The sequence below is a fragment of the Procambarus clarkii genome, chromosome 16 (assembly GCF_040958095.1).
Source record: "Procambarus clarkii isolate CNS0578487 chromosome 16, FALCON_Pclarkii_2.0, whole genome shotgun sequence".
NCBI classification, from domain to species: Eukaryota; Metazoa; Arthropoda; class Malacostraca; order Decapoda; family Cambaridae; genus Procambarus; species Procambarus clarkii.
Genome location: NC_091165.1, coordinates 50,778,658 through 50,805,336, shown reverse-complemented (window position 1 = coordinate 50,805,336; position 26,679 = coordinate 50,778,658). Strand labels below are relative to the sequence as shown.

At 42.0% G+C, this 26,679-nt stretch overlaps 1 protein-coding gene across 1 annotated transcript; it reads left to right on the top strand.

The window, feature by feature from the left end:
* Positions 1–6,618: 6,618 nt before the first annotated feature.
* Positions 6,619–24,304, top strand: LOC123760155 (protein Star-like). Its single transcript, XM_069325706.1, has 4 exons — positions 6,619–6,658; positions 8,288–8,537; positions 13,631–13,787; positions 24,095–24,304. The coding sequence occupies exons 1-4, from the start codon at positions 6,619–6,621 to the stop codon at positions 24,302–24,304; spliced, it is 657 nt and encodes a 218-aa protein (XP_069181807.1).
* The last annotated feature ends 2,375 nt before the right edge of the window (positions 24,305–26,679 follow it).

Genomic DNA, 26,679 nt, shown 5'->3' with positions numbered 1-26,679 from the left:
CTCTGTGTTTTAACTTGACCAATAAGAGCGAAGCCGGCAGGCCTAGCCGTGCTGTGACGAATGAGGGCTCTTTCCCCTCGCCCTCACCCTACGTCATCGACTGATGACGACACGGCTTTCCGGCCCTGCGTATCGACAGCGAGCCGTTAGCTCTGACCACCAACATCCTGCTTCATCTCCCTGAACACATTTTACAAGTAAAATATATCAATTGTACTAACTCCATTCACATATCAATTACAAACTTTCTTGTGATCTTAATGAACAGCCCTAAACTTGGGTTTTCTTCAGACTCCACACAAGGACATTTAGTGTAGGAACTATTTGTGTAGAGCATTAGTGTGCAGCCATACACTAAAACCCTGATTTTAAGCCTCCGCAGCTGCCTTGTGGGAGAAGCTGCCTTGTGGCCATACCTACGTTTTGGGAAAGGCTTCAGGAGTCATCCTCGAGGAAAAATCCGGAGTTGGATCCCTTAAGGCAGTTCACTGTTGACTTCAACGTCGTTTTGGCAGCTTGTGGGGAAAACTGACTTGTCAAATTTATATATTTTTATTAATTAAAATTATTTATAGTAATTTATATAGCGATTTATTTCTTACGTTAATTTATTTATTTCGATAGTGGACTATATGATGTTTAAAGTGGACTGTATGATTTAAATTCCCACAAATCGTTTCCTTGGCCCACTTGTCTAGGTCAATTCAGCAAAGGGAGGATAAACGAGAACGGGCAACGTCTGCTAGAACTCTGCTGCCTTCATGGTCTCTATGTTACCAACACGTTCTTTGGCACAAAGCCTCAACACCAAGTCTCTTCGAGTCATCCCATATCCGAGCATAGATACCATCTTGATCTGATTCTTACAAGGCGTGCAATTCTACCCAGCGTCAAGATTACGTTTAGCTACCAGAATGCTGTCTGTAACACCGACCACTCCTTGGTATGTAGCAGGGTCAAGATGCAAACAAAGAAGTTTCACTGGTTCAAAAAGGAGGGCAGACCTCGTATCGACACCACCAAGACCCGCAATCAGGGCAAGGTGGAAGATTTTGCACGTGTGCCTGAGGAAGCTCTCCCTGGCCCAGCTGGGGTCACCGCCTGTAAAAGATGGGAGCACTTCAAAGACGCTGTGTTCAACGCTGTCTTGTCCACCTTCGGCAAGAAGACCAGCAGGTCTGCAAACTGGTTCGAGGCTCACTCGGAAGAAATGATATCAGTCATCGAAGATATGAGAAATGCCTTAGCAGCGTACGAAGCCTGCCAAAGTCAGTTTAATTTGCACATCCTTCGGGAAATCCACTGCAAAGTGCAGCAGTGCGCCAGGCAATGCACCAACGACTATTGCCTCCAGCTGTGCTCCCAGATACAGATTGCAGCAGATACAGGCAGTGTAAAGGGGATGTATGACGGCATCAAGCAGGCCCTTGGCCCAATCCAGACGACTACCCCCACTGAAATCTGACACAGGCGAAGTGATTCGGGAAAAGACACTGCAAGTGAAGCACTGGGTCGAGCACTACTCTGAGCTACACGCCAGGGAGAATATGGTCACTGAAGACGCCCTGAGCGCCATTGAGCGTCAGCCTGTGATAAAGGTGCTCAACAGCGAACCGACCTTCGAAGAACTCAGCGAGGCCCTAGATTCCCTTGCTTCTGGCAAAGCTCTTGGAAAAGATGGCATTCCTGCCGAGGCCTTGAAGTGCTGCAGAGGTAACTTACTCTTGGAGCTGCGTGAAATCCTCTGCCTCTGCCGGAGAGGAGAGGTGCCACAGGACATGAGGGACGCTAATATCGTCACGCTGTACAAGAATAAAGGTGACGGGGTGACTGCAACAGTTACCGCGGCATCTCCCTCCTTAGCATTCTAAACATTGTAAACAACGAGAAACGTTGTAAAGCTGTTTGCTCAAGTCACATTGAAGGGGCTCCAAGTACTTGCAGAGAGTCTACTCAGAATCACAGTGTGGATTCAGAGCTAACAAGTAAACCATCGACATGGTCTTTTCCCTCAGACAACTGCGGGAGAAATACAGTGAACAGAAGCAGTCACTCTTCGTTGCCTTCATTGATTCGACGAAGGCCTTCGATCTCGTCAGCAGGGATGACCTGTTCAAGATCCTCCTTAAGATCGGATGTCCACCCAGGCTCCTCAGCATCATCAGATCTTTTCACGAGAACATGAAGGGCACCGTGGTTTTTGACGGTTCAACATCAGACGCCTTCCACATCCGAAGCGGAATAAAGCAGGGCTGCGTCCTGGCTCCAAACCTATTCGGGATTTTCTTCGCAGTTATGCTGCAACATGCCTTCGGATCTGCCACAGATCCCATTTACCTTCGGACCAGGTCGAACGGAAAGCTCTTCAACCTCGCCAGGTTAAGAGCCAAGGCAAAAGTTCAGATGAGGTGTTTGCATGACTTCCTTTTTGCCAACGACACAACAATCACCGCCAACTCAGCTGAAGACCTCTAACAGCTACTGACCCACTTCAGCGAGGTCTGCCAGGCCTTCGGAATCACCATCATCCTGAATAAAACACACGTACTGGGACAGAGAGTGGACTCCCCACCTAACATCGGCGTCTCTGATTATAAACTGGAAGTCGTCCACGACTTCATATACCCGGGCTCCACAAATCTCTGACTTCCTCTCTCTTGTCACGGAACTCAACAAACGCATCGGTAAGGCATCTACAATCATGTCCAGACTGACAAAGAGAGTGTGGACCAACAATAAACTGACCGAGTACACAAACATACAGGTTTACAAAGCCTGCGTCCTGAGCACTCTAATATATGGCAGTGAGTCTTGGACACTCTGCGCCCGACAGGAAAAAAGCTGAACGCTCACCACATACGCTGCTTTCGACATATCTTGGATATCACTTGGCAGGACAAGGTGACAAACAACAGCGTCCTGGGGAGAGGGAGAGCTAGAATTCCTAGCTTGTTCACAATGCTGAAGCAGAGACGAATGAACTGGCTCGGGCACGTGATGCAAATGGGCGACGGCCGAATCCCCAAGGATCTACTGTATGAGAGCTGACGCAGGGACGACGTCCAACAGACAAAACCCCAGCTAAGATACAAAGACGTGTGCAAGAGGGACCTGAAAACCATGGACGTTGATCTGAAACACTGGCCGCAGACCGATCAGCCTGGAGGCAGTCTATTCAGAAAGGTCTCTCCAGGTTCGAGGAGACACTTACAAAGCAATCAGAGGCAAGTAAACAGAGATGTAAAGCCGGTAGCCAAGAGGCCAGACCAGAATCAGACTTCGCTTGTGCTTAATGTGGAATGGACTGCCATTTATGGATTGAACTTATGACAACTAGAGCACAACTCCATAGTCTCCCGAGACTGTAGGATGCCGTTGAATATACACACACTGACCAAAGGGCGGGGTTCATTTACCTGTGTTAGTCTAGGGTCCAAACACAATTAGATCTGGCCATGGAGTTCCTCATAGGTAAGCCAGACAGGCCTTCGTTTAAGTAAGAACAAGAAGATGGGAAAATCACCTTTGCTCACCGAAGGATGAATAATATTAACAACTGATATCCACTGTCTGACAAAAGTTTAACTTGACATTATAATATTGTTAAAATTCCATATAATTTACCTGCATTAAACATACAAAAGAATTAAGATCAATTACCAGAATCTCTTGGGGGATTCTTTACCCATCAGTTTGTAATGCGAATATTAATTATAAATTAGTGTTCCTATTCCTATTCAATATATTTAATAAAAATATATATCTTGATAGGTAAAACAATTTCGGATTAATATTGGAATACGATTTGCAGATAAAGCTTCTGTGTAATCGTATATAAGGCAATATTAACATTTACTAATCGCCTATTGACATCTTAGAATACGTCTGTTTATTTGCATGAAAACTTTAAATAATCATATGCATTCCCTCTGCAACATCTTAGAATAATCGATTATTTACTTTTAAATAAAAAATTATCCTTACTATCGTATGCAAATTTAAGAAAACTTTAAAATAAAGTTATGTTTATGCCTAAAGTCTAGTTATAAAAGGTTTACAGACATGAACTGTACTCCTGTGTTACAGGAAGTGTACTCCTGTGTTACAGGAAGTGTACTCCTGTGTTACAGGAAGTGTACTCCTGTGTTACAGGAAGTGTACTCATGTGTTACAGGAAGTGTACTCATGTGTTACAGGAAGTGTACTCATGTGTTACAGGAAGTGTACTCATGTGTTACAGGAAGTGTACTCATGTGTTACAGGAAGTGTACTCATGTGTTACAGGAAGTGTACTCCTGTGTTACAGGAAGTGTTCCCCTGTGTTACAGGAAGTGTACTCATGTGTTACAGGAAGTGTACTCTTGTGTTACAGGAAGTGTACTCTTGTGTTACAGGAAGTGTACTCTTGTGTTACAGGAAGTGTACTCTTGTGTTACAGGAAGTGTACTCTTGTGTTACAGGAAGTGTACTCTTGTGTTACAGGAAGTGTACTCTTGTGTTACAGGAAGTGTACTCTTGTGTTACAGGAAGTGTACTCTTGTGTTACAGGAAGTGTACTCTTGTGTTACAGGAAGTGTACTCTTGTGTTACAGGAAGTGCACTCTTGTGTTACAGGAAGTGTACTCTTGTGTTACAGGAAGTGTACTCTTGTGTTACAGGAAGTGTACTCTTGTGTTACAGGAAGTGTACTCTTGTGTTACAGGAAGTGTACTCTTGTGTTACAGGAAGTGTACTCTTGTGTTACAGGAAGTGTACTCTTGTGTTACAGGAAGTGTACTCTTGTGTTAAGTCTTCTGCTCGATTGGCGAAGAGTGTGACGCCAGGGGTTGCTTCCGACGGTGGGAGGGGTCATCGCGCCCCACTGGGCAGCTACCGCCCGCCTCAAGCTGGGCAAACCCCAGCCAATGAGGTGTTGCCTCGCCACGGTCCGTTAACCTCACTGGGTGCGTGGGGTTTAGGGTGAAAACTGACAAGCGGCCCGACAACTTTGCACCAAGCAATACCAAACCAAAGAAGAAAATATCAACTGCCCTAAAGCTGGGCACATTGAACGTCAGGACACTGACACCAGGTTTCTCTGACGACCTGCAAGAAATCAATGACGCCCGAAAAACAGCAATCATCGATAGGGAGCTGAGCAAGCTGCAGATGGATATTGTTGCTCTCCAAGAGACCAGGCTCCCAGGATCAGGATCTGTGAGAGAGAGGACCTTCTCTTTCTTCTGGCAAGGAAAACCTCCAGATGAGACCAGAGAACATGGTGTGGGATTTGCCGTCAGGAATGCACTGTTGGGACACATTATGCCACCGATGGAGACGAATTCTGTCTCTGCAACTGTACTCCCAAACAGGACCAGTAATGTAATTAGTGCATATGCACCAACCCTGACTTCTCCAGCAGAGGCAAAGGAAAAATTCTACGATGACCTCAACAGAGTCATAGCGAGAATCCCTGTAAAGGAGCCACTGTTCATCCTCGGCGACTTCAACGCCAGAGTGGGTGCCGAGCACAACATTTGGCCCACTTGCCTGGGTCAATTCGGCATAGGAAGGATGAATGAGAACGGGCAACGTCTGCTAGAACTCTGCTGCCTTCATGGTCTTTGTGTCACCAACACGTTCTTCGGCACAAAGCCTCAACACCGAGTATCTTGGAGACACCCCAGATCCAAGCACTGGCACCAGCTTGACCTGATTCTTACCAGGCGTGCAAGTCTACCCAGCGTCAAGATTACGCGTAGCTACCAGAGTGCTGTCTGTGACACCGACCACTCCCTGGTATGTAGCAGGGTCAAGATGCAACCAAAGAAGATTCATCACTCGAAAAAGGCGGGCAGACCTCACATCGACACCACCAAGACCCGCAACCAGGACAAGGTGGAAGATTTTGCACACGTGCTCGAGGAAGCTCTCCCTGGCCCAGCTGGGGTCACTGCCTGTAAAAGATGGGAGCACTTCAGAGACGCTGTGTTCAACGCTGCCATTTCCACCTTTGGCAAGAAGACCAGCAGGTCGGCAGACTGGTTCGAGGCTCACTCGGAAGAGATGACACCTGTAATCGAAGAGAAGAGAAACGCCTTGGCAGCCTACAAAGCCTGCCCAAGTCAGCGCAACTTACAGATCCTTCGGGCCGTCCGCTGCAAAGTGCAGCAGAGCGCCAGGCGATGTGCCAACAACTATTGGCTCCAGCTCTGCTCCCAGATACAGACTGCAGCGGATACAGGCAATGTAAGGGGAATGTATGACGGCATCAAGCAGGCCCTCGGCCCAATCCAGAGGAAGACCGCTCCTCTGAAATCTGCCACTGGCGAGGTGATTCAGGACCAGACACTGCAGCTGAAGCGCTGGGTCGAGCACTACTCTGAGCTATACGCCAGGGACAATGTGGTCACCGAAGATGCCCTGAGCGCCATTGAGTGTCTGCCTGTGTTAATGGAGCTCGACAGTGAACCGACCCTGGAAGAACTCAGCGATGCCCTAGACTCCCTTGCTTCTGGTAAAGCTCCTGGCAAAGATGGCATTCCTGCTGAGACCTTGAAGTGCTGCAGAGGTAGCCTGCTCATGGAGCTGCACGAAATTCTCTGCCTCTGCTGGGAAGAAGGAGAGGTGCCACAGGACATGAGGGATGCCAACATCGTCACGCTGTATAAGAATAAAGGTGAGAGAGGCGACTGTAACAACTACCGTGGAATCTCCCTCCTCAGTATTGTCGGAAAGCTGTTTGCTCGAGTCGCATTGAAGAGGCTCCAAGTACTTGCAGAGAGAGTTTATCCAGAATCACAATGTGGATTCAGAGCTGGCAGGTCCACCATCGACATGGTCTTTTCCCTCAGACAACTGCAGGAGAAATGCAGGGAACAGAAGCAGCCACTCTTTGTAGCCTTCATAGATCTGACGAAGGCCTTCGACCTCGTCAGCAGGGATGGCCTGTTCAAGATCCTCCCCAAGATTGGATGCCCACCCAGGCTCCTCAGTATCATCAGATCTTTCCATGAGAACATGAGGGGCACCGTGGTCTTTGATGGCCTAACATCAGGCGCCTTTGACATCCGAAGTGGAGTAAAGCAGGGCTGCGTACTGGCTCCAACCCTATTCGGGATTTTCTTCGCAGTTATGCTGTTGCACGCCTTCGGATCTGTCACGGAAGGCATTTACCTCCGGACCAGGTCGGATGGAAAGCTCTTTAACCTCGCCAGGCTGAGAGCCAAGACAAAGGTTCGGCTGAGGTGTCTGCGCGACTTCCTCTTTGCCGACGACGCAGCAGTCACTGCCCACTCAGCTGAAGACCTCCAACGGCTCATAACCCGCTTCAGCGAGGCCTCTCAGGCTTTCGGACTCACCATCAGTCTGAAGAAAACACAAGTCATGGGACAAGGAGTGGACTCCCCACCTGACATCGGCATCTCTGATTCCAAACTGGAAGTTGTTCACGACTTCGTGTACCTGGGCTCCACAATCTCTGACTCCCTCTCTCTTGATACGGAGCTAAACAAACACATCGGTAAGGCATCTACTACCATGTCCAAACTGACAAAGAGAGTGTGGGCCAACAATAGGCTAACTGAGTATACTAAGATTCAGGTTTACAGATCCTGTGTCCTGAGCACTCTCCTTTATGGCAGTGAGTCTTGGACACTCCGCGCCCGTCAGGAAAGACGGCTGAATGCCTACCACATGCGCTGCCTTAGACATATCTTGGACATCACCTGGCAGGACAAGGTGACAAACAACAACGTCTTGGGGAGAGCAAGAATCACCAGCATGTACACAATGCTGAAACAGAGACGAATGCGCTGGCTCGGGCACGTTGTGCGAATGGGCGACGGCAGGATCCCCAAGGATCTCCTGTATGGAGAGCTGAGGCAGGGAAAGCGTCCAGTAGGCAAGCCCCAGCTACGGTACAAAGACGTATGCAAAAGGGACCTGAAAGCCATGGACGTCGATCTTGCTATATGGGAGACACTGGCTGCAGACCGTTCAGCCTGGAGGTAGTCTGTTCAACGAGGTCTCTCCAAGTTCGAGGAGTCACTTGCCAAGGAATCGGAGGCAAAGAGACAGAGAAGGAAAGCCAGTAACCAGGAAGACAGACCAGAATCGGACTTCGTTTGTGCTCGGTGTGGGATGGACTGCCACTCTCGGATTGGCCTCATCAGTCACACCAGACGCTGCACCAGGATTGACAACTAGGGCGCAACTCCATAGTCTCCCGAGACTGAAGGATGCCTACTACTCTTGTGTTACAGGAAGTGTACTCTTGTGTTACAGGAAGTGTACTCTTGTGTTACAGGAAGTGTACTCTTGTGTTACAGGAAGTGTACTCTTGTGTTACAGACTGGAGGGTTCTTCGTGGAGGCGGGTGCAGTGGATGGCGAGTTGAACAGCAACACATTGTTCCTGGAGAGAACCCGCAACTGGACCGGACTACTAATAGAACCTTTCCCAGAAATGTATAAAGATCTTGTAAACAAACATAGGAAAGCCTACTCGATAAATGCTGCTCTGGCCGTCAGCAATGTTTCTGCACAAGTTCCCTTCATGTAAGTACCACAAGTCTTAACAAAAATGTACATATTTATTAACAAAATTTATATTATATTTTCAATCTCCCATAATTGAACGTTTATCATATGCAAGTATAAATTAATATATCTGTACTATAAGAAAGAATGTCTGTCTGTCTCACACAAACATAGACAGTATTACCCAAATTAGGAAAGGGAATGGTCTGGGGTATGGGATGAACATAGGATGATCGGAGTGGCCAGAATTAAAAAAAGGAACTGTGTGCCAGTGCCATATATTGACCCCCCCCCCCACCACCACTATTTTTGGCACTGTTCACTAGCTACAGAGCTAAATATCTTCGAAATCAACTGTTTAAAAATAAATTCCTATAATAATATGCACAATTATTCACTTATCTTGTGAAAGTTAACAACAATTTTCTGTTCCCAATAATCTGCCCGTACGTGCATTAAACAGCAGATTCTTCTACAGCATCAAAGGTTTCTCAAGCCACCTCTCTTTAATTCAGTAATAATTCAATTGTGTCGGGGGACAGGATGCCAGAGTGTATTCATACTCATTTTGTCGTTATCGAGCCCCTCCCCCTTCTCCAAGACCGAATTACTGACCCCGCTCAGGATGCAACCCTCAACAAGTTGACTATCTCCTGAGTACCTACTCACTGCTAGGTGAACAGAGGCATTAGATGAAAGGAAATAGGCCAAACCATTTCTGTCCCACCCGGGATTCGAATCCGGAAGTTTCGATTGTGCGTCCAGGGCGAACTCCAACTATTCCTTTGCAACGTGAAGGTTATGGCAAGTGCCTCTCTTTCAATGGTGCCGCCGGACTGTTCCTCTCCTGTGCCAAAGTTCCTCTCCACGGGACTGAGCACATGCGCGCAATGGGTTGCTCTTGACCCCCTTCATCCTGATGAGCCACCACGCCCCCAGCTGCTGTGCCTGAGGCTTCTGCATACACAAGAAACAGCTTAGAGAAATCTGGATTGACAAGAATATTCTCTGAACTCAGCGCATCTCTTAGTGTAACAAATGCTTTTTCTTGCTCCTTACCCCCCAAAAAAATCTCGTCACCGGTCACCTGATGCAGTGGTTTGGCTATCTGTACAAAGTTTTTTATAAACCTCCTGTAATAATTCGCCAACCCAATGAACGATCTACAGTCCTTGTTTTCAGGCGCTTTGAACTCCCTTATATCTTTAGCTGTGTCTGGCATGGGACTAATATCTGTTCTATCTGCCGTATGCCCGAAAAATTTTACTGACTGGCCAAAGAAGTTGGATCTCTCAACATTTAACTTTAAGTTATGGTCTCGAAATCTGATTAATAATTTTCGTAAATTTGTAATATGCTCCTCTAGTGATTTCCCGAGTACAATGACTTCATCGAGGTATAACAAGGCTATTGGGCCAACGAACCCTGACAACACACGCATCGTTCATGTACTAAATACCACGTGAGCTGACTTCAACCCGAATGGGAGTCTTTTGAATTGACAGAGTTTATTCAAAGCGTTAAACGCTGTAATCTCCATAGATTCTTTTTCCAGTGGTAACTGATAGTATCCACTAAACAAATCTAAAGTCGATAAATACTGCGTTCCCTTCAAATGAGTTAGTGTCTCCTGAATGTTTGGCAAGGGACACGCTTCCTCTGTGGTCAGCTTGTTCACTTTCCTGAAGTCTACACATAACCTCACACACACTTTCTTTTTGCGCACCACTACGAGTGGACTGTGTTATGGAGAACTGGACTGTTCCATGATGTCATGTTCCTGAAGCTTGCTTATTTCCCTCTCACCCTTCCTCTGATGAGCGACTGGAATACTATAAGCTCTGGTGTAAACTGAGTGAGCTCCCTCAACGTCTATCTTATATGACCCCTTAGTGATACATCCAGGAGGTTCATTCTAAAATGCTAATACGTCCTGAAACTCTCGTACTAAGCCCCCAAGTGCTGCCTTTGCATCTCTACCAATTTAAATTTCTTCCACCAATTTTAACATCTCTAATTTACTCTCATCCTGTGTCTCTGAGTGGAGAGGATGAGCCACTGTTGCCCTGTACTCCACGCACCCCCGCCCCCCAGGGTTCCACCCCTTTGGTGGCCCCGCTGAGATGTACCTGTAGCTCTGGCACCAACTACCACCCCTGACTCCCGTCTATTACCCAGCTTCTGACATTTGACCGTCCAGTGGTTGCTAATATGATAAAACTGGCACCATCTCTTCTCGTGCGACACTCTAGCAAGTGTCATCTCAACACCTTCCGCGCCTCCACTACCCCGGGCTCCTAACGTTCACCGCTGGGCCTGCTCATTTTGAGCCTGTTTAATTTTGCTGTGTTCTGTGGTGGACACTTCCCTATAGATATCTGTCGTCGTCAATTTATGGGTAAGATTTTGCTTCGTCAAACACCTTGCATTTGTTACCGGATCATTGAGGTTAGACTCATTAACACAGTATTCACACATATTCCTCTTAAGACTGGAACAGAATACCCCTAATTGTGTACTGTCCCTCACTGGACCTGTGAAAAGCGGGTCCAATGAAGGGACCCGCTACTCGTTCTATCATGTCACTCTGTAGTCGTATCCGGCTTCCGAACGTCCTTATCTGTTCACCCGGCTCTTTTCTCATAGCTATTAATTGCCCCTTTAACACGAGAGGACTCTGGTCCTCAGTGAACATATCGATCAATATTTTCTTAAATTCCTCATATATTGTGACATTCATCATTTCTTTTGAGTGTAAAAACTGTTTAACTTCACTCCTAATCCTACTATATACCAACGAAATTTTTGCCTGGTCAGACCACTTTTCTATGGTTACCGCCTTTATCCAAAGTAAAGAATAATGTTCGTATATCTACCCCAGCCTGTTCCATGGGGGACGCAGCTGCTCTCTCCAGAACAATGGGATATCGTCCTGTACTTTCCTGTCCGATCCGTCTGTTTGGTGTAAGCTCAAAGCCTCGTTCAACCAATTTACCATTTGGTCTACCGGTGTTTTCCCTTCCTCCATCGCCATTTTCGATTGTTGACGTGAAACAACCATTTTACACGCGTTTGCCGTAATTGACTAACTGACGCTGACTGACTGAAGGGGTATGTTCACAACCCCTGGCGCGATTGTAACCATTTACCCATGATTATAGCTGTGATTATAGATGGAAGTATGTTCAAGTCATAGCCTTTACAAAACACATCTCAAAGTCTTCTTTAGCTAGGCCGATGTCCTGCAGAGCATGTGTGCTCTCACTGCACCATCCACCATGTAGTGAGCTCCAGGACTGACAAAACCTTATTAGGTGATCGCTGGTGTAGTGGTTTAAGTACTATGTGCGGCAGGTGGGTGATCTCTGGCTATGCTGGGTCGAGTCCTTGTCGGGTCAAGTCGGAAGTCCATGTCCAAAGAACTTGGAGAAGGCGGGGGAGGAAGAAGGATGGGGGAGTTGAAGTTTTTGAAGAGGATGTGGATGGGAAACGAGGAGGCTTGAAAGTTTGGTGGCCTGTCCACCATGGGTTGACATGATGTATTGATCTTGGAGTACAGCTTTATGTTGGTGTTGATGTTGAGTTTTATTATCTTATTATTTTATATTTTATTGGCTGGTCTGCTGGTGTGTGTCGCTTCTGCTGGCTTGGTGGAGGTGTTTTCCCATTGATGGTGGGGGCAGTGTTCCTCATTCACTGAATATGGCCAGTCTCTTTTTGGTTTTCCTAGGGAGAGGTTTCTTCTTCGCAGATTTCTGTAGATCTCCGACGGTGGGGTTTTCGTGGTCGTGGCATTTGTAGTCTGTAAGGTACACATCCAGTGACCAAGTGTCGCAGAAGTCGCAGGCGGATTCCAGATAGAGGGTTTTGGCGTAGTTGCCCTTATGCAGTAGACGGCGAATTCTTCCCACGGGGAACTGAAGTCCGGTCCTGCTGGAGCAGGACTTTGACTTGCCCTTCACTTTGCCTCCCATGCCGCGTCCTGACATTATCGTTGCTCCTGATTCTGTTATGAGCGTGTGATGATGATTCGGCGGAAGTGTTCGGGTCAAAGAGATCTTAATAATTTATAGCTTGAGGACCATTCAAGCTCTCCTTTACATTTGAGGGCTCATTGTGATCCAAGCATGTGCCAGGATTTGTTGATGAACTGTGTCAAAATATCACTATGAGAGTCGCCAGGAGTTTGTCAGTCATGGCCTAATAATAATAATTATTATTATCCAGAATAATAATTATAATAAGATCCAGAATTATTATTATTATTATTTTTATTATAGTTTGTCTATAAAAGAAATTGTCTATTCGTTTACTTATTATTTGTTTGAGATTGAAGGCCAGATGCATAAGGCTAGCCTCACCAAACTTTGCAGGGATATTAGAGATTTCTCTGGGATGATCATAGGCAGACCCAATGCAGGTCGACCCCATGCATCCCAACCCATTCACTTGGGCTGGACGGCAGAGCGACGGTCTCGTTTCATGCAGGTCGGCGTTCAATCCCCGGCTGTCCAAGTAGTTAGGAACAATTCCTTCGCCCGTCCCATCCCAAATCCTTACCCTGATCCCTCCCAAATCCTATAAATTCCGTCACGCAGGGTGCAGTCGCACCTCCACAGAGCCATTACTCCACAGAGTAATGGCTCAAAAGGGCCACCACTTACGGGCTATTCATGCCCGTGCCAACTTTTGGGTGCCGTAATCTTCATCAATCAATCAATCTATAGTATAGACATTAACAGGTGATGAATAATTTGAAAGTGTGTAATCACGAAGCACACGGAAACATGATTGATTGATTGATGAAGATTAAGCCACCCAAGAGGTGGCACGGGCATGAATAGCCCGTAAGTGGTAATAAACACAAACATGAAATGAACGCTTTTGTATATATTTCAGCACCTCTTTAAAGGTAGTATAATATTTCAGAAGTAAATGCATTAATTCTGAATAACTACTTTATTTCTGAAGTTGATTTTAAATATTTGCAATAACAACCTGACCAGAGTATATCATATTTAATTTTTATAGTGGTTATAAGTATTCATAAATATATTTACATTTAATAATTAAAAATAATAATGCTTTCCTATATGTTATTTGACTGGCAGTTCGCATGGTCATAAGGGCTCCACCGGGCACATCAGTGGGATGTCGAACGACGCCACCTATAGTGTGAAGGCTCTCCCTCTCTACTCCATCTTGCTGGCCCTCAACGTGACTGTGGTTGACTTTCTCTCCCTCGACATTAATGGAGATGAGTTGAAGGTGAGACATTCTTAAGCATTATGTTGCCTCAACCCACGAGCGCCTTTAAGTAAGGACTAGAGTCAAGCGCTTTCGTGTATTTGGTTTGATTTGGTGTTGAGCTTAAAGCTTATTATCCTCTGGTGGGGTTATTAAAGCCATTAAAAGTGATTGCCGACCAACCACCAAGTATACTATATCCATAGACATAGTCCAGATCTTAAGTAAACTCTGTATTTGCACCAATAAGTGGAATACACCTTTTGGTATATATATTCCTTATGTCGGAAGTTTCGAAGCACTTATTCAAATGGACCCGTCAAATGGACTGATCTGTACAGGCTGATGTCTTAATTCACTTGTAGTCTTTATATTGTTCGATTTTTCTTTAACAACTTATTAACATTTTTAATAAGAATATCGACTCTATATTTTATAAAGCAACAAAAACTAGCATACTTAAAAGGGTTTACTGAATTTCTAAAACTAGTCGAAATATATAAAATTATATTCAAACACAATGTATTCACAAAAGTTTTTCAGTCAAAACACATTTTAATGGCTGATTTTAGCCTAATATCATCAAATATTATACAGAAAATCACGTGGAAAATCTGTTGTGAGTGTCGCCTTACCCCTAAAGTGTGATGTTCGTCGAAGATGACCTTGACTTCAATATATCCGGTCGAAGGTCGGTAGGTGTGTGTCAGATGATGGAGGATGAGACCAATCTGGATCTGGAAGGCTCGCCTACACACGGGACATTTGTGGGTGCTACTGCTGAAGCGGAGGTTGCTCTAGCTTCGCTCATGGGGCTTTTCTTCTGGACCTCTGCAGTCCATCTGTTCTCTGCTGCACAGGTCCCTGTAGTGGCTTTGCTTTTCCAAGTTAGATGGTCCTGAGTAAGCGACTCCCAAGTATTGGGGTTGATATCCTGGTCTTTGAGGGTCACCTTGAGGCAGTCCTTGAATTGTTTCTTCCACCCTCCAAAAGAATGTGAGCCCTAGCATAATTCTCCATACTGCAGCTGTTTAGGCAGTCGGCAGTTAGGCATTGACAACAGCCCGCGCATCTGGCCGGAGTTTTCTATAGGAGGGTGTAGACGCTGGGAATATCGGCCCCTTCCAGGACTTCCGTGTCCGGAATTTTGTCCTGACACCTCATGTGGAGGAATTTGCAGGGACAGCTCAAGTGAAAGTGATTGAGTTGTTTAGCGTGTCTGCTGCAGGCGGTCCAGGCCACCCTGGCGTAAAGATGGGTGATGAGTATCACTGCATGGTAGACCTTCAGTTTGGTGGTAAGGTTGAGACCCCTCTGCTCCCAGACATTTCTCATGGAATCTTTCAAAGGCATCGCTGGCCATGGCAATTCTGTAGTTAACGTCGGTGTCTATGTTCACCGCTCTCGAGAGTATGGTGTCAAAATTGGTGAAGTTGACGACTGACTACAGTTCTGCCCCTCTTCTGACTACAGGTGCGGTTCCTGGTAGCGTATTCCAGGCGCGGGTTGGTACATGACCTCAATCGTTTTGGTGCTGTGACAATTTCCTTTACCTTTGTAACAGCCTGTAAACGCCTGAGGTTGAACAGCCCACCGTCAGTTCTGTATTTGACGGGTATTCCAACTTTGGCAATCACGAAAGACATCTGTGAGCATGACTAAGAATACCATTTTGAATGTTGATAATACCTTTTGACTCATCTCCATCGTCCAGTACTTTCGCTATCATGCCTTGTAACTGCCGGACAATCTCTGAATTTGACGGGACAGCAAAACTTCATAATTATTTTCCACAAGCCATCTCTGCTGACCATATCGAAGGCCTTGGTCAGGTCGACGAATATCACGGAGAGATCGTTATGTTGGTCCTGTCAATTTTCTTGAAGCTGGCGTGTAACAAATATCATATCGACAATCCCGCGTTCTGCGAGGGACTGTCAGTCTTAATCCTTCTGTCTCTCGCCTTGTATTTACTTACCGCTCATTGTCAACTGATTGAGAACCCAATGCATGTTTTATTTTCTCGAAACCCCCCATACAGAGCATGAACAGCATAAAAATGTACTGACCATCGTGTCAGACAGACGGTTGACCACAAAATCTTTTCATAAAGATGATGTCAGTACATTCCAGCGACGAGTAGAACCAGCAAAAAATGAATACAGATGCTGAACAAAGTCAAAGACGTTGACAGTCTGTAGACAACACTGCTGTTTTTACTCCCACCAAGTTCAGGCTGTGTCCAGCACAGGTGACATAAATGGCAAACTCAGTGAGTTGATGAATTCGGCTTGTAATCCAGTATATCGTCCAGACAAAATTGAGGCATTATCGTATGACTGACCACGGCAGTTTGATAGTGGAATTTTGTTCTCGTTAAGAAAGTCCACGACTGTGTGTGTTTGATCGTTAGCTCCTTGAGAAACTATGGGGATGAACATCAAGAAACGATCCACAGGCTCACAGCCTTTAATGTATCAGACAGTAAATGTTAGTTGATCTGTGTGTGAGATGTCTAGAGTGGAATCTACACTTATTGAATAATACTTTGACTCTTTTTTACATCTCAAGCATATTACAAAGAAACTTTTGCCCCAATAATTCAATAAATTCCTAAAAAAAAGCAGTTAAATATGACTGATTCCCTTTTCCAGGATTTCCATATATTTTGAGATTTTCTTCCAAGAGAGGGTCAAATTCACTCAGCAGTTCTATATACCTAATTAGTTGCCATTTTTTGCTGATCCAATAATCTGGTTTTCTCCACGAAATGACAAACTTCTAGAGGCAAGAAAGTGAATTACTGAAACCACACGTGTCAATACTTTATGCCAATAATCCTGCTATGAGCGATGTTGCTGAAGTAATGAAAAAAAATACACTTACAGTTTCTTTATGCCTTATCAAATATGCTGTCATGCACTTTCGACGTTTTTCTCTATTTTGATGTTCTACAATAATATTGCTGTGCTTCCAGTCATTAAACCCCAATGCAGCAAAAGGAGATTCTTTCTTGGACAAGAGGCGACATACAAAGCAGTACAAACGACCTTGCGATGGTGAATAGAGTAGCCAATCACGTTTTACAGACTCGCCATTCAGCAGTTCACAGTTGAATACATTGATAAATACCTTGCCTTCATATTCTCTACTCCAGCTGTTTTATACACTCTGCAGGAGTTTGAAAGGTTGCTATCATGATTCTGACATGATGAGGGCCAACTACAAATCCATTAATGTATTGTGTTAGTATCCATAGCCCCGGATCTGTCTCTTGGATTATAAATTCCTTTACTGTTAAAGGTTTGGGCATTTCCTCTAGTAAAATGTCACCAGCAGCAGCAACAGGCAATGATGGTACATCTGATGAAACTGGATGATTGGTAGCAGGAAAGGATTTTGATGTGGATACTATATCTGAAGGAACAGTACTAGTGCCTGACAGTGAAGGAGTGGATGCTGATGTGGATACTATATCTGAAGGAATGGTATGTGTGGCTGTCGTTGCACCTGTGTTGAGCCACGATGATAATTTTGGAAGTTTTCCTACATTCTCCATTTCCCCTGCAGCTCTCTTCCTCTTCTGTGCTCATCTCAAAACATTATGTTTCATTTCTACTGAAAGAGTTATTCATCTGGAAATATATATCGTAAATATTTAGTATTTAGTCCCACACCAGGATGTAGGGTTATATTATATTATATAAGTATGCTTGCAACAAGACCTAAATATTTAAACATTCTGCTTTCATAATGAACATGTTCTATGCTTGTGATGCCCTATGCTCGTGGTGCCCTATGCTTGTGGTGCCTGTATGCTCGTGGTGCCACTATGGTCGTGGGGATCCTATGCTCGTGCGGACCCTTTGCTCGTGTGGCCCCTATGCTAGTGGGGACTTTATGCTCATGGGGACCCTATGCTCGTGGGGGCCCTATTCTCGTGGCGTTCCCGGGAAAGTGCCAATCGGGTCCATGCGGTAAGGCGGCTCTGGTTTCTGGGATGGCAAATAATTGATTTACAATCTCAGACCATTTTAGTTTTTATGCCGCTTTCATAAAGTTTTCTCTCCATGTCGGGTTCCATATTCTTTTAACCAATCTATTTCATCATGGTTGAAGTCACCCTTGATCAAGAGTAGAATATATCAGTGGAATTTGACAGAATCAGTTTCAGTGATTCTGTGTCTGTGATTTTTCTCTCCCCTTCCTCATTATCTACTCTTTTCTTCGGCTCTTCCACCAATATTGCTCCTGTCCTTTCATATAGCTGGTTCGTGCTGTTTCCTGGTAAGTGTATGTTTGTGTGTGTGCGTGTGTGTATGTGTGTATGTGTGTATGTGTGTATGTGTGTGTGTGTGTGTGTGTGTGTGTGTGTGTGTGTGTGTGTGTGTGTGTGTATTCACCTAGTTGTTCTTGCGAGGGTTGAGCTCTGCTCTTTCGGCCTGCCTCTCAACTGTCAGTCAATCAACTGTAATTAACTATTAACTAATTTTGTTTTCCACGCACACACACACACAGGGAGCAGCTCCGTAACAGCTGTCTAACTCCCAGGTACCTATATACTATTAGGTAACAGGGTCATCAGGATGAAAGAAACTCTACCCATCTGTTTCCGCCGGCGCCGAGAATCTAACCCCGGACCTCAAGAATACGTATCCCATGTGCTGTCCACTCAGCCACCAACGCCGCCTGTGTGTGTACTCACCAAGTTGTGCTTGCGGGGGATGAGCTTTGCCTCTTTGGTCCCGCCTCTCAACCGTCAATCAACTGGTGTACAGGTTCCTGAGCCTACTGGGCTCTATCATATCTACATTTGAAACTGTGTATGGAGTCAGCCTTCTCCACATCACTTCCTAATGTATTCCATTAATCCAGTCTCTGTAAATGTAGTCAGCTGTATTTCTTTGGTGAGTACAGATTCAACTTGTACTCTACTGACCCTATCTAATTTCCCTAAACCTACCTAAGTAGAGGGTAAAGACCCCTCTTTAGGCATAACTAAGCACATATAGCAACTTAAAGATTATTGGTGAGCAGTGGGCCTTCTCGTTTTATTCATGTTAAGTTACAGTGCTATAACCCTTTCTTGAAGCATAACTGAATATATAGTAACTTAAAGGATTATTATGAGTTTATTATGCTGTGAGAAACTATTTGTTTCACTACTAGTAGTCCTCTGATAAGTGTTCACTTACATGCTATTGCAAATTTTCAAATTTGCTTGTGCTAAGTTGCTTCTTCAAAACGTCTCTAAGGTTGCTTAAGAGCAGAAACGAGAAGGAAGAAGTAGCTCCAAACAAAACTGATGCAACCCTGCAGGTGATTATTTGCTTCAGTGAATTACTAAATTCTAGTCCAGAGAAACTGTATAATTTCAGTCTTCTCCTTTAAAGACCTACTCTAAGATATTTTAACTACGGTCTTCTTGTGAAGACTTACCCGAAGGGATTAAAACTGTGGTCTTCTTGACCACAGTTTTCTTCTTTATGCCCGAAACGCTTTGCGTAATAGTGGCTTTAGGCATTGTATGTACTAGCCCTATCTATAAATCCACCACTCTTTGTAAAATCTCTTGTATGTATGTACCTTACCTAAATAAACATTTGATTTGATTTGATTTTCTTGTGAAGACTTACCTGAAGGCATTGTAACTGCAGTCTTCTTGTGAAGACTTAACCGAAGGTATTGTAACTGCAGTCTTCTTATGAAGACTTAACCGAAGGTATTGTAACTGCAGTCTTCTTGTGAAGACTTAACCGAAGGTATTGTAACTGCAGTCTTCTTGTGAAGACTTACTGGAAGGCATTGTAACTGCGTAAAGGACTGAATGTGGTCAATTATTACCGTCAAGAATAGTTCTGGGACTGCAGTGGGGTCAGTGGCATTTGTCGCTTTGACTTGCACCGGTTTAAGCTGCTGACCAGTGATTATCCACTGAGACCCATAAAAACTGTGTTTGCTAATATTAATTGTACCAGAATCAATCTTCAGTTTAGTTTTTTTATTCTCTCTTGTCCTTAGTGGCTGGAGATTTATTTCAGCTAACAGTTTAATTTCTTATAAGTATTGGTTGTCAGTAGGCATAGGCTTCTTCAGGTTTAGGACTGTACCTGTGAGTAAATAGCCTCCTGCTGACCTTAACAGGTTCATTCCCTGTTGTTTATTCTGCTCAGTAATAAACTGGTAGTAATAGTCTGCCCCTACTAGTAGATCTACATCGGTGAGGCGGTCAAACATTATCTTGCTGTCAGCCAATTTGACTCCAATTTTCTGTAAGAATCTGACTGTTTTCATTAGACCCTTAATTTTTTTTTTAAGATATACACAAGAATTGTTTTATTCTTGTACAGCCACTAGTACGCGTAGCGTTTTGGGCAAGTCACTGGAATACGATCCCCGCCGCGAAGAATCGTTGTTACAACCAAGTACCCATTTTTCTGTCGAGTTAAACAGAGGCTACAGTTAAGGATTTGCGCCCAGTAAATCCTCCCCGGCCAGGATACGAACCCATGACAAAGCACTTGCGGAACGCCAGGCGGGTGTCTTACCACTACACTACGGACACTGAATATAGTTAAGTCAAACGGGATATGATCAACTATTATGGCCAGGACAGGTCTGACATAATCGCCTAGGCGTACTAGTGGTTGGACTGCTGTGTACTCTTGGGGTCCTCTATTTATCATGAACCCTGACAGGTTTAATTTAATCTGTGTTACTGGTTTTAGTTTAAGTGCCACTGCCACTTTCTGCGTGATAAAGGTTTTCTGGGACCCTTGATCATATAGGCCACGAATGGCGATCTTAATCGCTTTATTCTTGACTAGGAGTTAGGCAGTGGGCAATGTTGCATTAACTTGAGATGTTGGTGATTGTACGCTGTAATTTTCTCGCATCTTGCAGCACTGTACTTAGGTGGAATTTCTGTCTTTCACCCTGGGGTTTGAATACTTTGATTTAGCATAGTTGCATAGTGCAGCATGATGCAGACCTCTGCGACACATATTGCATGTGTCCACTTTGGTCTCACAGCTGTTTGCATTATGCCGTTTGAGACACCTGGTGCATCTGTGTAGCTGCTTGAGTCGTCTGACTTGGGTGTCTTTGTTAGGATAACTTGTGCAGTGATATAAATAATGATCTTGATGGCAAAACAGACATACCCCCCTAGTCTATAGCATGTTCAAGGGTCACCAGTTCAGGTGAAACAGTAACTAAAGGTTTTGAGGGATTTGCTTCTTGCATGTTCTTACTGCCTTGTTTCTTCCCCTTTGGTGTGGTTGTTGTTTCTTGGGAGTACTTATTGTACTCTTAGGTCTCACTGATAAATCAGTATTTGACCTACTAGTGTTAGATTGATTGTTAGTACCCTTATTACCTAAAGACTGTGTCACTTTAGGAGGTTCAGTTAAGGAATTTGATGTGGATACTGTTTCTGGAGATTTAGTGTAGGCGGTGAGTGTTTGGTTTGCTTGTCTTTTCTTTACTACTGAACGCAAACCTTCTATGATATCCTGCATTGTCAGGATGGTGTTATTATGATGTATATAATTCATCTTGCACCTCGTTGGACAATTTTCTTTAGATGACAATTTTAGTCGTCCACTCAGCAGTGGGTTGATCCACTTCACTGCTGACTGATTTTTTCAGTGGCTGGAGTTTTAGGCTTGCACGGAGTCAAATGATTGATCTGGCTTGGTTAAGTCCAGTAACTGGTGCACGAGTGATATGATAGCCTTTTCTTTATCATTTTGACTACCACTATTTTGATTTAAAGTTTCTGTTTCAGCTTCAGCCTTTAATTCAGCTTCAGCTTCAGCTTTTAATTCAGCTTCAGCTTTTGATTCAGCTACAACTTTTGATTCAGTGTGATGATCTAACTTAATTAGAGGAGTATCCTCATATTGATCTGGCTCATTTATTTCATCTGATTAGCTGGGTGCTTGATCTCGTTCAAGCATGTTCTTATAGTACTCCAACTCAACATGAATATCTTGCGTGTAAGATAACTCAAGATATTCATAATCGGCCAGGTCAAATAGGATTTGCTCCCTCTTTTCAGCTTCAGTATCACTGGCAAGGGCCTTGTTTCTATAAGACTTGTTCATTCTCTTCACGTGGGCAATTTTTTGTTCTAAGACGTAATTTAATTTTCCGCTGATTATGATCAAATGGAGACTTTCGTGTAAAATTTTCATATTGATTAAGTAATTCTACTACATGAGTTTGGAGCGAGATTAGAGAACGTTTAGTGCTCTCTACCAACCTGTCCTCTTAAAAAGAACGTCGCTTTTGGCCGTTTGCCCGTATGGCCGAATTTGGACGTAATTTGAAATTGAAAAAAAAATGAAAATAAATTTGGGATTTTTTTTTCAACAACAGTAAGTTAAGGGTCCTCTGATAGGTTAGGTGGGCAGGAAATTCTCATAAAGTTTCAAAACGTTATGAAAAACGTTAATGTAAAGTGTCCTCTTATAACCTCTGCGCGTAGGCCAGACGACTCAAATAGAAAACGGAACAGAACGTCACTTTTGTGAGTCGATTTCATTTCAAATTACGTCCAAATTTGGCCATAGTGCGCATACGAGCCAAAAGTGACGTTCTTTTTAAGAGGACGGGTTGCTCAGTTAGCCATGATGACTACATTTTTAAGTCTTACAAGGCTTATATAGCTATTATGGACAGCTATGGTACTTGGTCACATACACATGAAGCAGGTATGGTTATTGAAAGCCTAGTACTCAATTTCTACACTGGACTATATAACTCCTACCTCCTGTGGAGGTTTACGTACAATTTAATGATTAATTATATATAGGATTTGAGTGGTACTTTGGAATCCCTACAGGTGGTACCGCGGGTTGTGTAAATAATGAGTCCCACCCTGATTTGGGTCTGCGCAATATTAAATGTTTACTACGCTGTACTGCTGGGCACAGTGCTAGTCTAATAATAATCCTACCTAACTAGGTTGGCTAATAATGGGTTAGGCTAGAATTGTACATTACTCAGTACAATTCCAGTCTAAGAAATCCTACCCTATATGGGTTGGTATATATAATATAGTAATGATAATGTGCAAATTCAGGGTAGTGCTGTGCTTTTGGATTTTGTTTATATTAAAGTGTACACAATTATGGTTACATGTGGCAGGTATTGTACTGCCGTAAAGTTTAATTTGATTGTAAATAGCCTAACTTCTGGCATGATTCTTAGTTACAGTGTTATAATATAATCAATGTTAGTAACTTTTTCTCAACTCTATTATTTGTTTAATGTTTATTGATTTATTAGTGACTCTCACATGAAAATAATGTACCCAATTATTTGGATAATTTTACGTGAAGGTTTGTTCGCAGTTTGGTTGTTTTTTTATTATACGCTTCAACTCTGCAGATTTAAAAACACCACTATTCTTTGCGGATATGACCCATGAAATGACGCGTTAACTTTAGCAGCATATAACTGCACTGCATATTATATTGGTAAATTTTATTTCGTTCCTGGCTTCCCTGTATTGGAACTGTATTGATATAATGTTATAGTAACACTACTGCATGTACTAGAATTAAGAATTCATGAGATGTTACTGATACAATAGCAGTCTATTTTACTGATAATAACTTGTTATACTGATTCTTTTAATTGACCCTTATTGGGATCTAAGTATAAAGGACCATAAAAAATGTTTGATGGGTTCTGAGAACCGGTGTAAGTTTTAATATTGATTCTGGCTCTTTATTGGATCACAAACATGATCCTGGTTCGTAGGACCATAAAAAATGTGGGGAAAATTTTCTCCAACATATATTTTAATACAATCATAAATTAATTAATTGATCTAAACAAACATTAGAGAAGTGGACTGTATAAATTTTAAAGGATAGTTTGATTATTTTCCATGCTCACTTTTTTTGGGCTAAAACTAAAAATATTACAATTATCTAATGCATGTAAATGTTGAATAAATTTAATAATAAAGTTTATCAATTACCATAGTTATAGTTAGTAGACTAAATATTATAACTAAGGAAAATTCTTCTTAGCTGTCGAGCAGTTAATGAGGAATGCGTCAAACAGCCTTCTGTAACCAGTCTAATCATGTCTAAACATAATGGCGTTGTGGACACTTGATTCCCCGGACATATGATCCTCTCTCGTAGATAAACTCCACTTTCTGAATATATTACAATATAATTTCTATATAACTACGAGTATATCCACTACTTTTCATTGAAAGGGTTTGACTGATTTTTGGAAATACACTTATTATGAATTGAAAAATTGCAAACAATATGTTATTAGAATTTATATTTTTCTGCCAACAGGTATTGCAGACGACCCCTTGGAACAAGGTGAAGGTTCGCCTCATATGCGTAGGTTTGACCTTCAATCCTGATGGAGAAGATACTCTTAAAGAGTTTATGAATAAACAAGGTTACAAGCATCTTGTAACCAGAAATAATGATGTCTGGTTTGGGTGGCCGGATCTCTTGAATCAAACCATGAAAAAAAATGAAACGTTTTTGTTGTCTTAATTTTTCCTAATTAATTTTCTCATATATATATATATATATATATATATATATATATATATATATATATATATATATATGCCGTACCTAGTAGTCAGAACGCACTTCTCAGCCTACTATGCAAGGCCCGATTTGCCTAATAAGCCAAGTTTTCCTGAATTAATTTATTTTCTCTAATTGTTTTCTTATGAAATGATAAAGCTACCCATTTCATTATGTATGAGGTTAACTTTTTTTTATTGGAGTTAAAATTAACGTAGATATATGACCGAACCTAACCAACCCTGTCTAACCTAACCTATCTTTATAGGTTAGGTTAGGTAGCCGAAAAAAGTTAGGTTAGGTAGGTTAGGTAGTCGAAAAACCATTAATTAATGAAAACTTGGCTTATTAGGCCAATCGGGCCTTGCATAGTAGGCTGAGAAGTGCGTTCTGACTACTAGGTACGGCATATATATATATATATATATATATATATATATATATATATATATATATATATATATATATGCCGTATATATATATACATATATATATATTCAGTTATATATATATATGTACATATATATGTATATATGTATATGTATATATATATATATATATACATATTATATATATATATATATATATATATATATATATATATATATATATATATATATATATGTATAATATATATATATATATATATATATATATATATATATATATATATGTATGTATATATATATGTATATATATATATGTATATATATATATATATATATGTATATATATATATGTATATATATATATGTATATATATATATATATATGTATATATATATGTATAATATATATATATAATATATATATATATATATATACATATACATATATATATATATAACTGAATATATATATATATATATATATATATATATATATATATATATATATATATGTATATATATATATATATATACATATATATATATATACATATATATATATATATATATATACATATATATACATGTATATATATATATATATATATATATATATATATATATGTCGTACCTAATAGCCAGAACGCACTTCTCAGCCTACTATTCAAGGCCCGATTTGCCTAATAAGCCAAGTTTTCATGAATTAATGTTTTTTCGTCTACCTAACCTACCTAACCTAACCTAACCTAGCTTTTTTTGGCTACCTAACCTAACCTTACCGATAAATATAGGTTAGGTTAGGTTAGGTAGGGTTGGTTAGGTTCGGTCATATATCTACGTTAATTTTAACTCCAATAAAAAAAAATTGACCTCATACATAGAGAAAAGGGTTGCTTTATCATTTCATAAGAAAAAAAATGTAGTAAATATATAAATTCAGGAAAACTTGGCTTATTAGGCAAATCGGGCCTTGAATAGTAGGCTGAGAAGTGAGTTCTGGCTACTAGGTACGACATATATATATATATATATATATATATATATATATATATATATATATATATATATTATTAAATATGACCGAAAAAGTAAGATTAATAATTCTAATACGAATTTTCTCAATCTTTCGTACATTACGCTTCACTGTTGGAGGTAAATCAAAAATCAATTCTCCAAAATTTATTTTTATTTCTAGTCTGACGCGACACGGGCGCGTTTCGTAAAACTTATTATATTTTCAAAGACTTTAGTTCACAAATACACAACTGATTAGAACTTACGTATCTCCGATTTTATATCTACATTTGAGTGAGGTGGGAGGGGTGATGTGGCATTAACACAAGACAGAACAAGAGGGGATATTAATAGGGTATTAAAAGTATCAACACAAGACAGAACACAAACAATGGGTATTGAATAGAAGTGTTTGTAGAAAGCCTATTGGTCCATATTTCTTGATGCTTCTATATTGGAGCGGAGTCTTGATGTGGGTAGAATATAGTTGTGCAATAATTGGCTGTTGATTGCTGGTGTTGACTTCTTGATGTGTAGTGCCTCGCAAACGTCAAGCCGCCTGCTATCGCTGTATCTATCGATGATTTCCGTGTTGTTTACTAGGATTTCTCTGGCGATGGTTTGGTTGTGGGAAGAGATTATATGTTCTTTAATGGAGCCCTGTGTCGGAAAATCCGACACCATTTAATAATCATACAGACAGATAATAGCTGTATTGTATAAACAAGTTACCCATAGAAAACGTAACTTGTAGTGGAATTACCGTCTAAAGAAAACGGGATATCATCACCACATACTATTATAATTCACCAGCTATTCTGCTGGGAATTGTTCTTAAATACATTAGTCTTTGGACTTTACCATCATAAAAACATCTTATATAAATTAACTTAATTATCAATATTAAAGTAGAGTAAATGTGACCCTTCTATC

Bases quoted from the DNA above. Each gene is read 5' to 3' on its own strand.
- LOC123760155 (XM_069325706.1), top strand. From the start codon at position 6,619: ATGAGGGATGCCAACATCGTCACGCTGTATAAGAATAAAG. The intron at 6,659-8,287 runs GTGAGAGAGGCG...CTTGTGTTACAG, and splicing joins CACGCTGTATAAGAATAAAG to GAAGTGTACTCTTGTGTTAC. The intron at 8,538-13,630 runs GTAAGTACCACA...TTTGACTGGCAG, and splicing joins TCTGCACAAGTTCCCTTCAT to TTCGCATGGTCATAAGGGCT.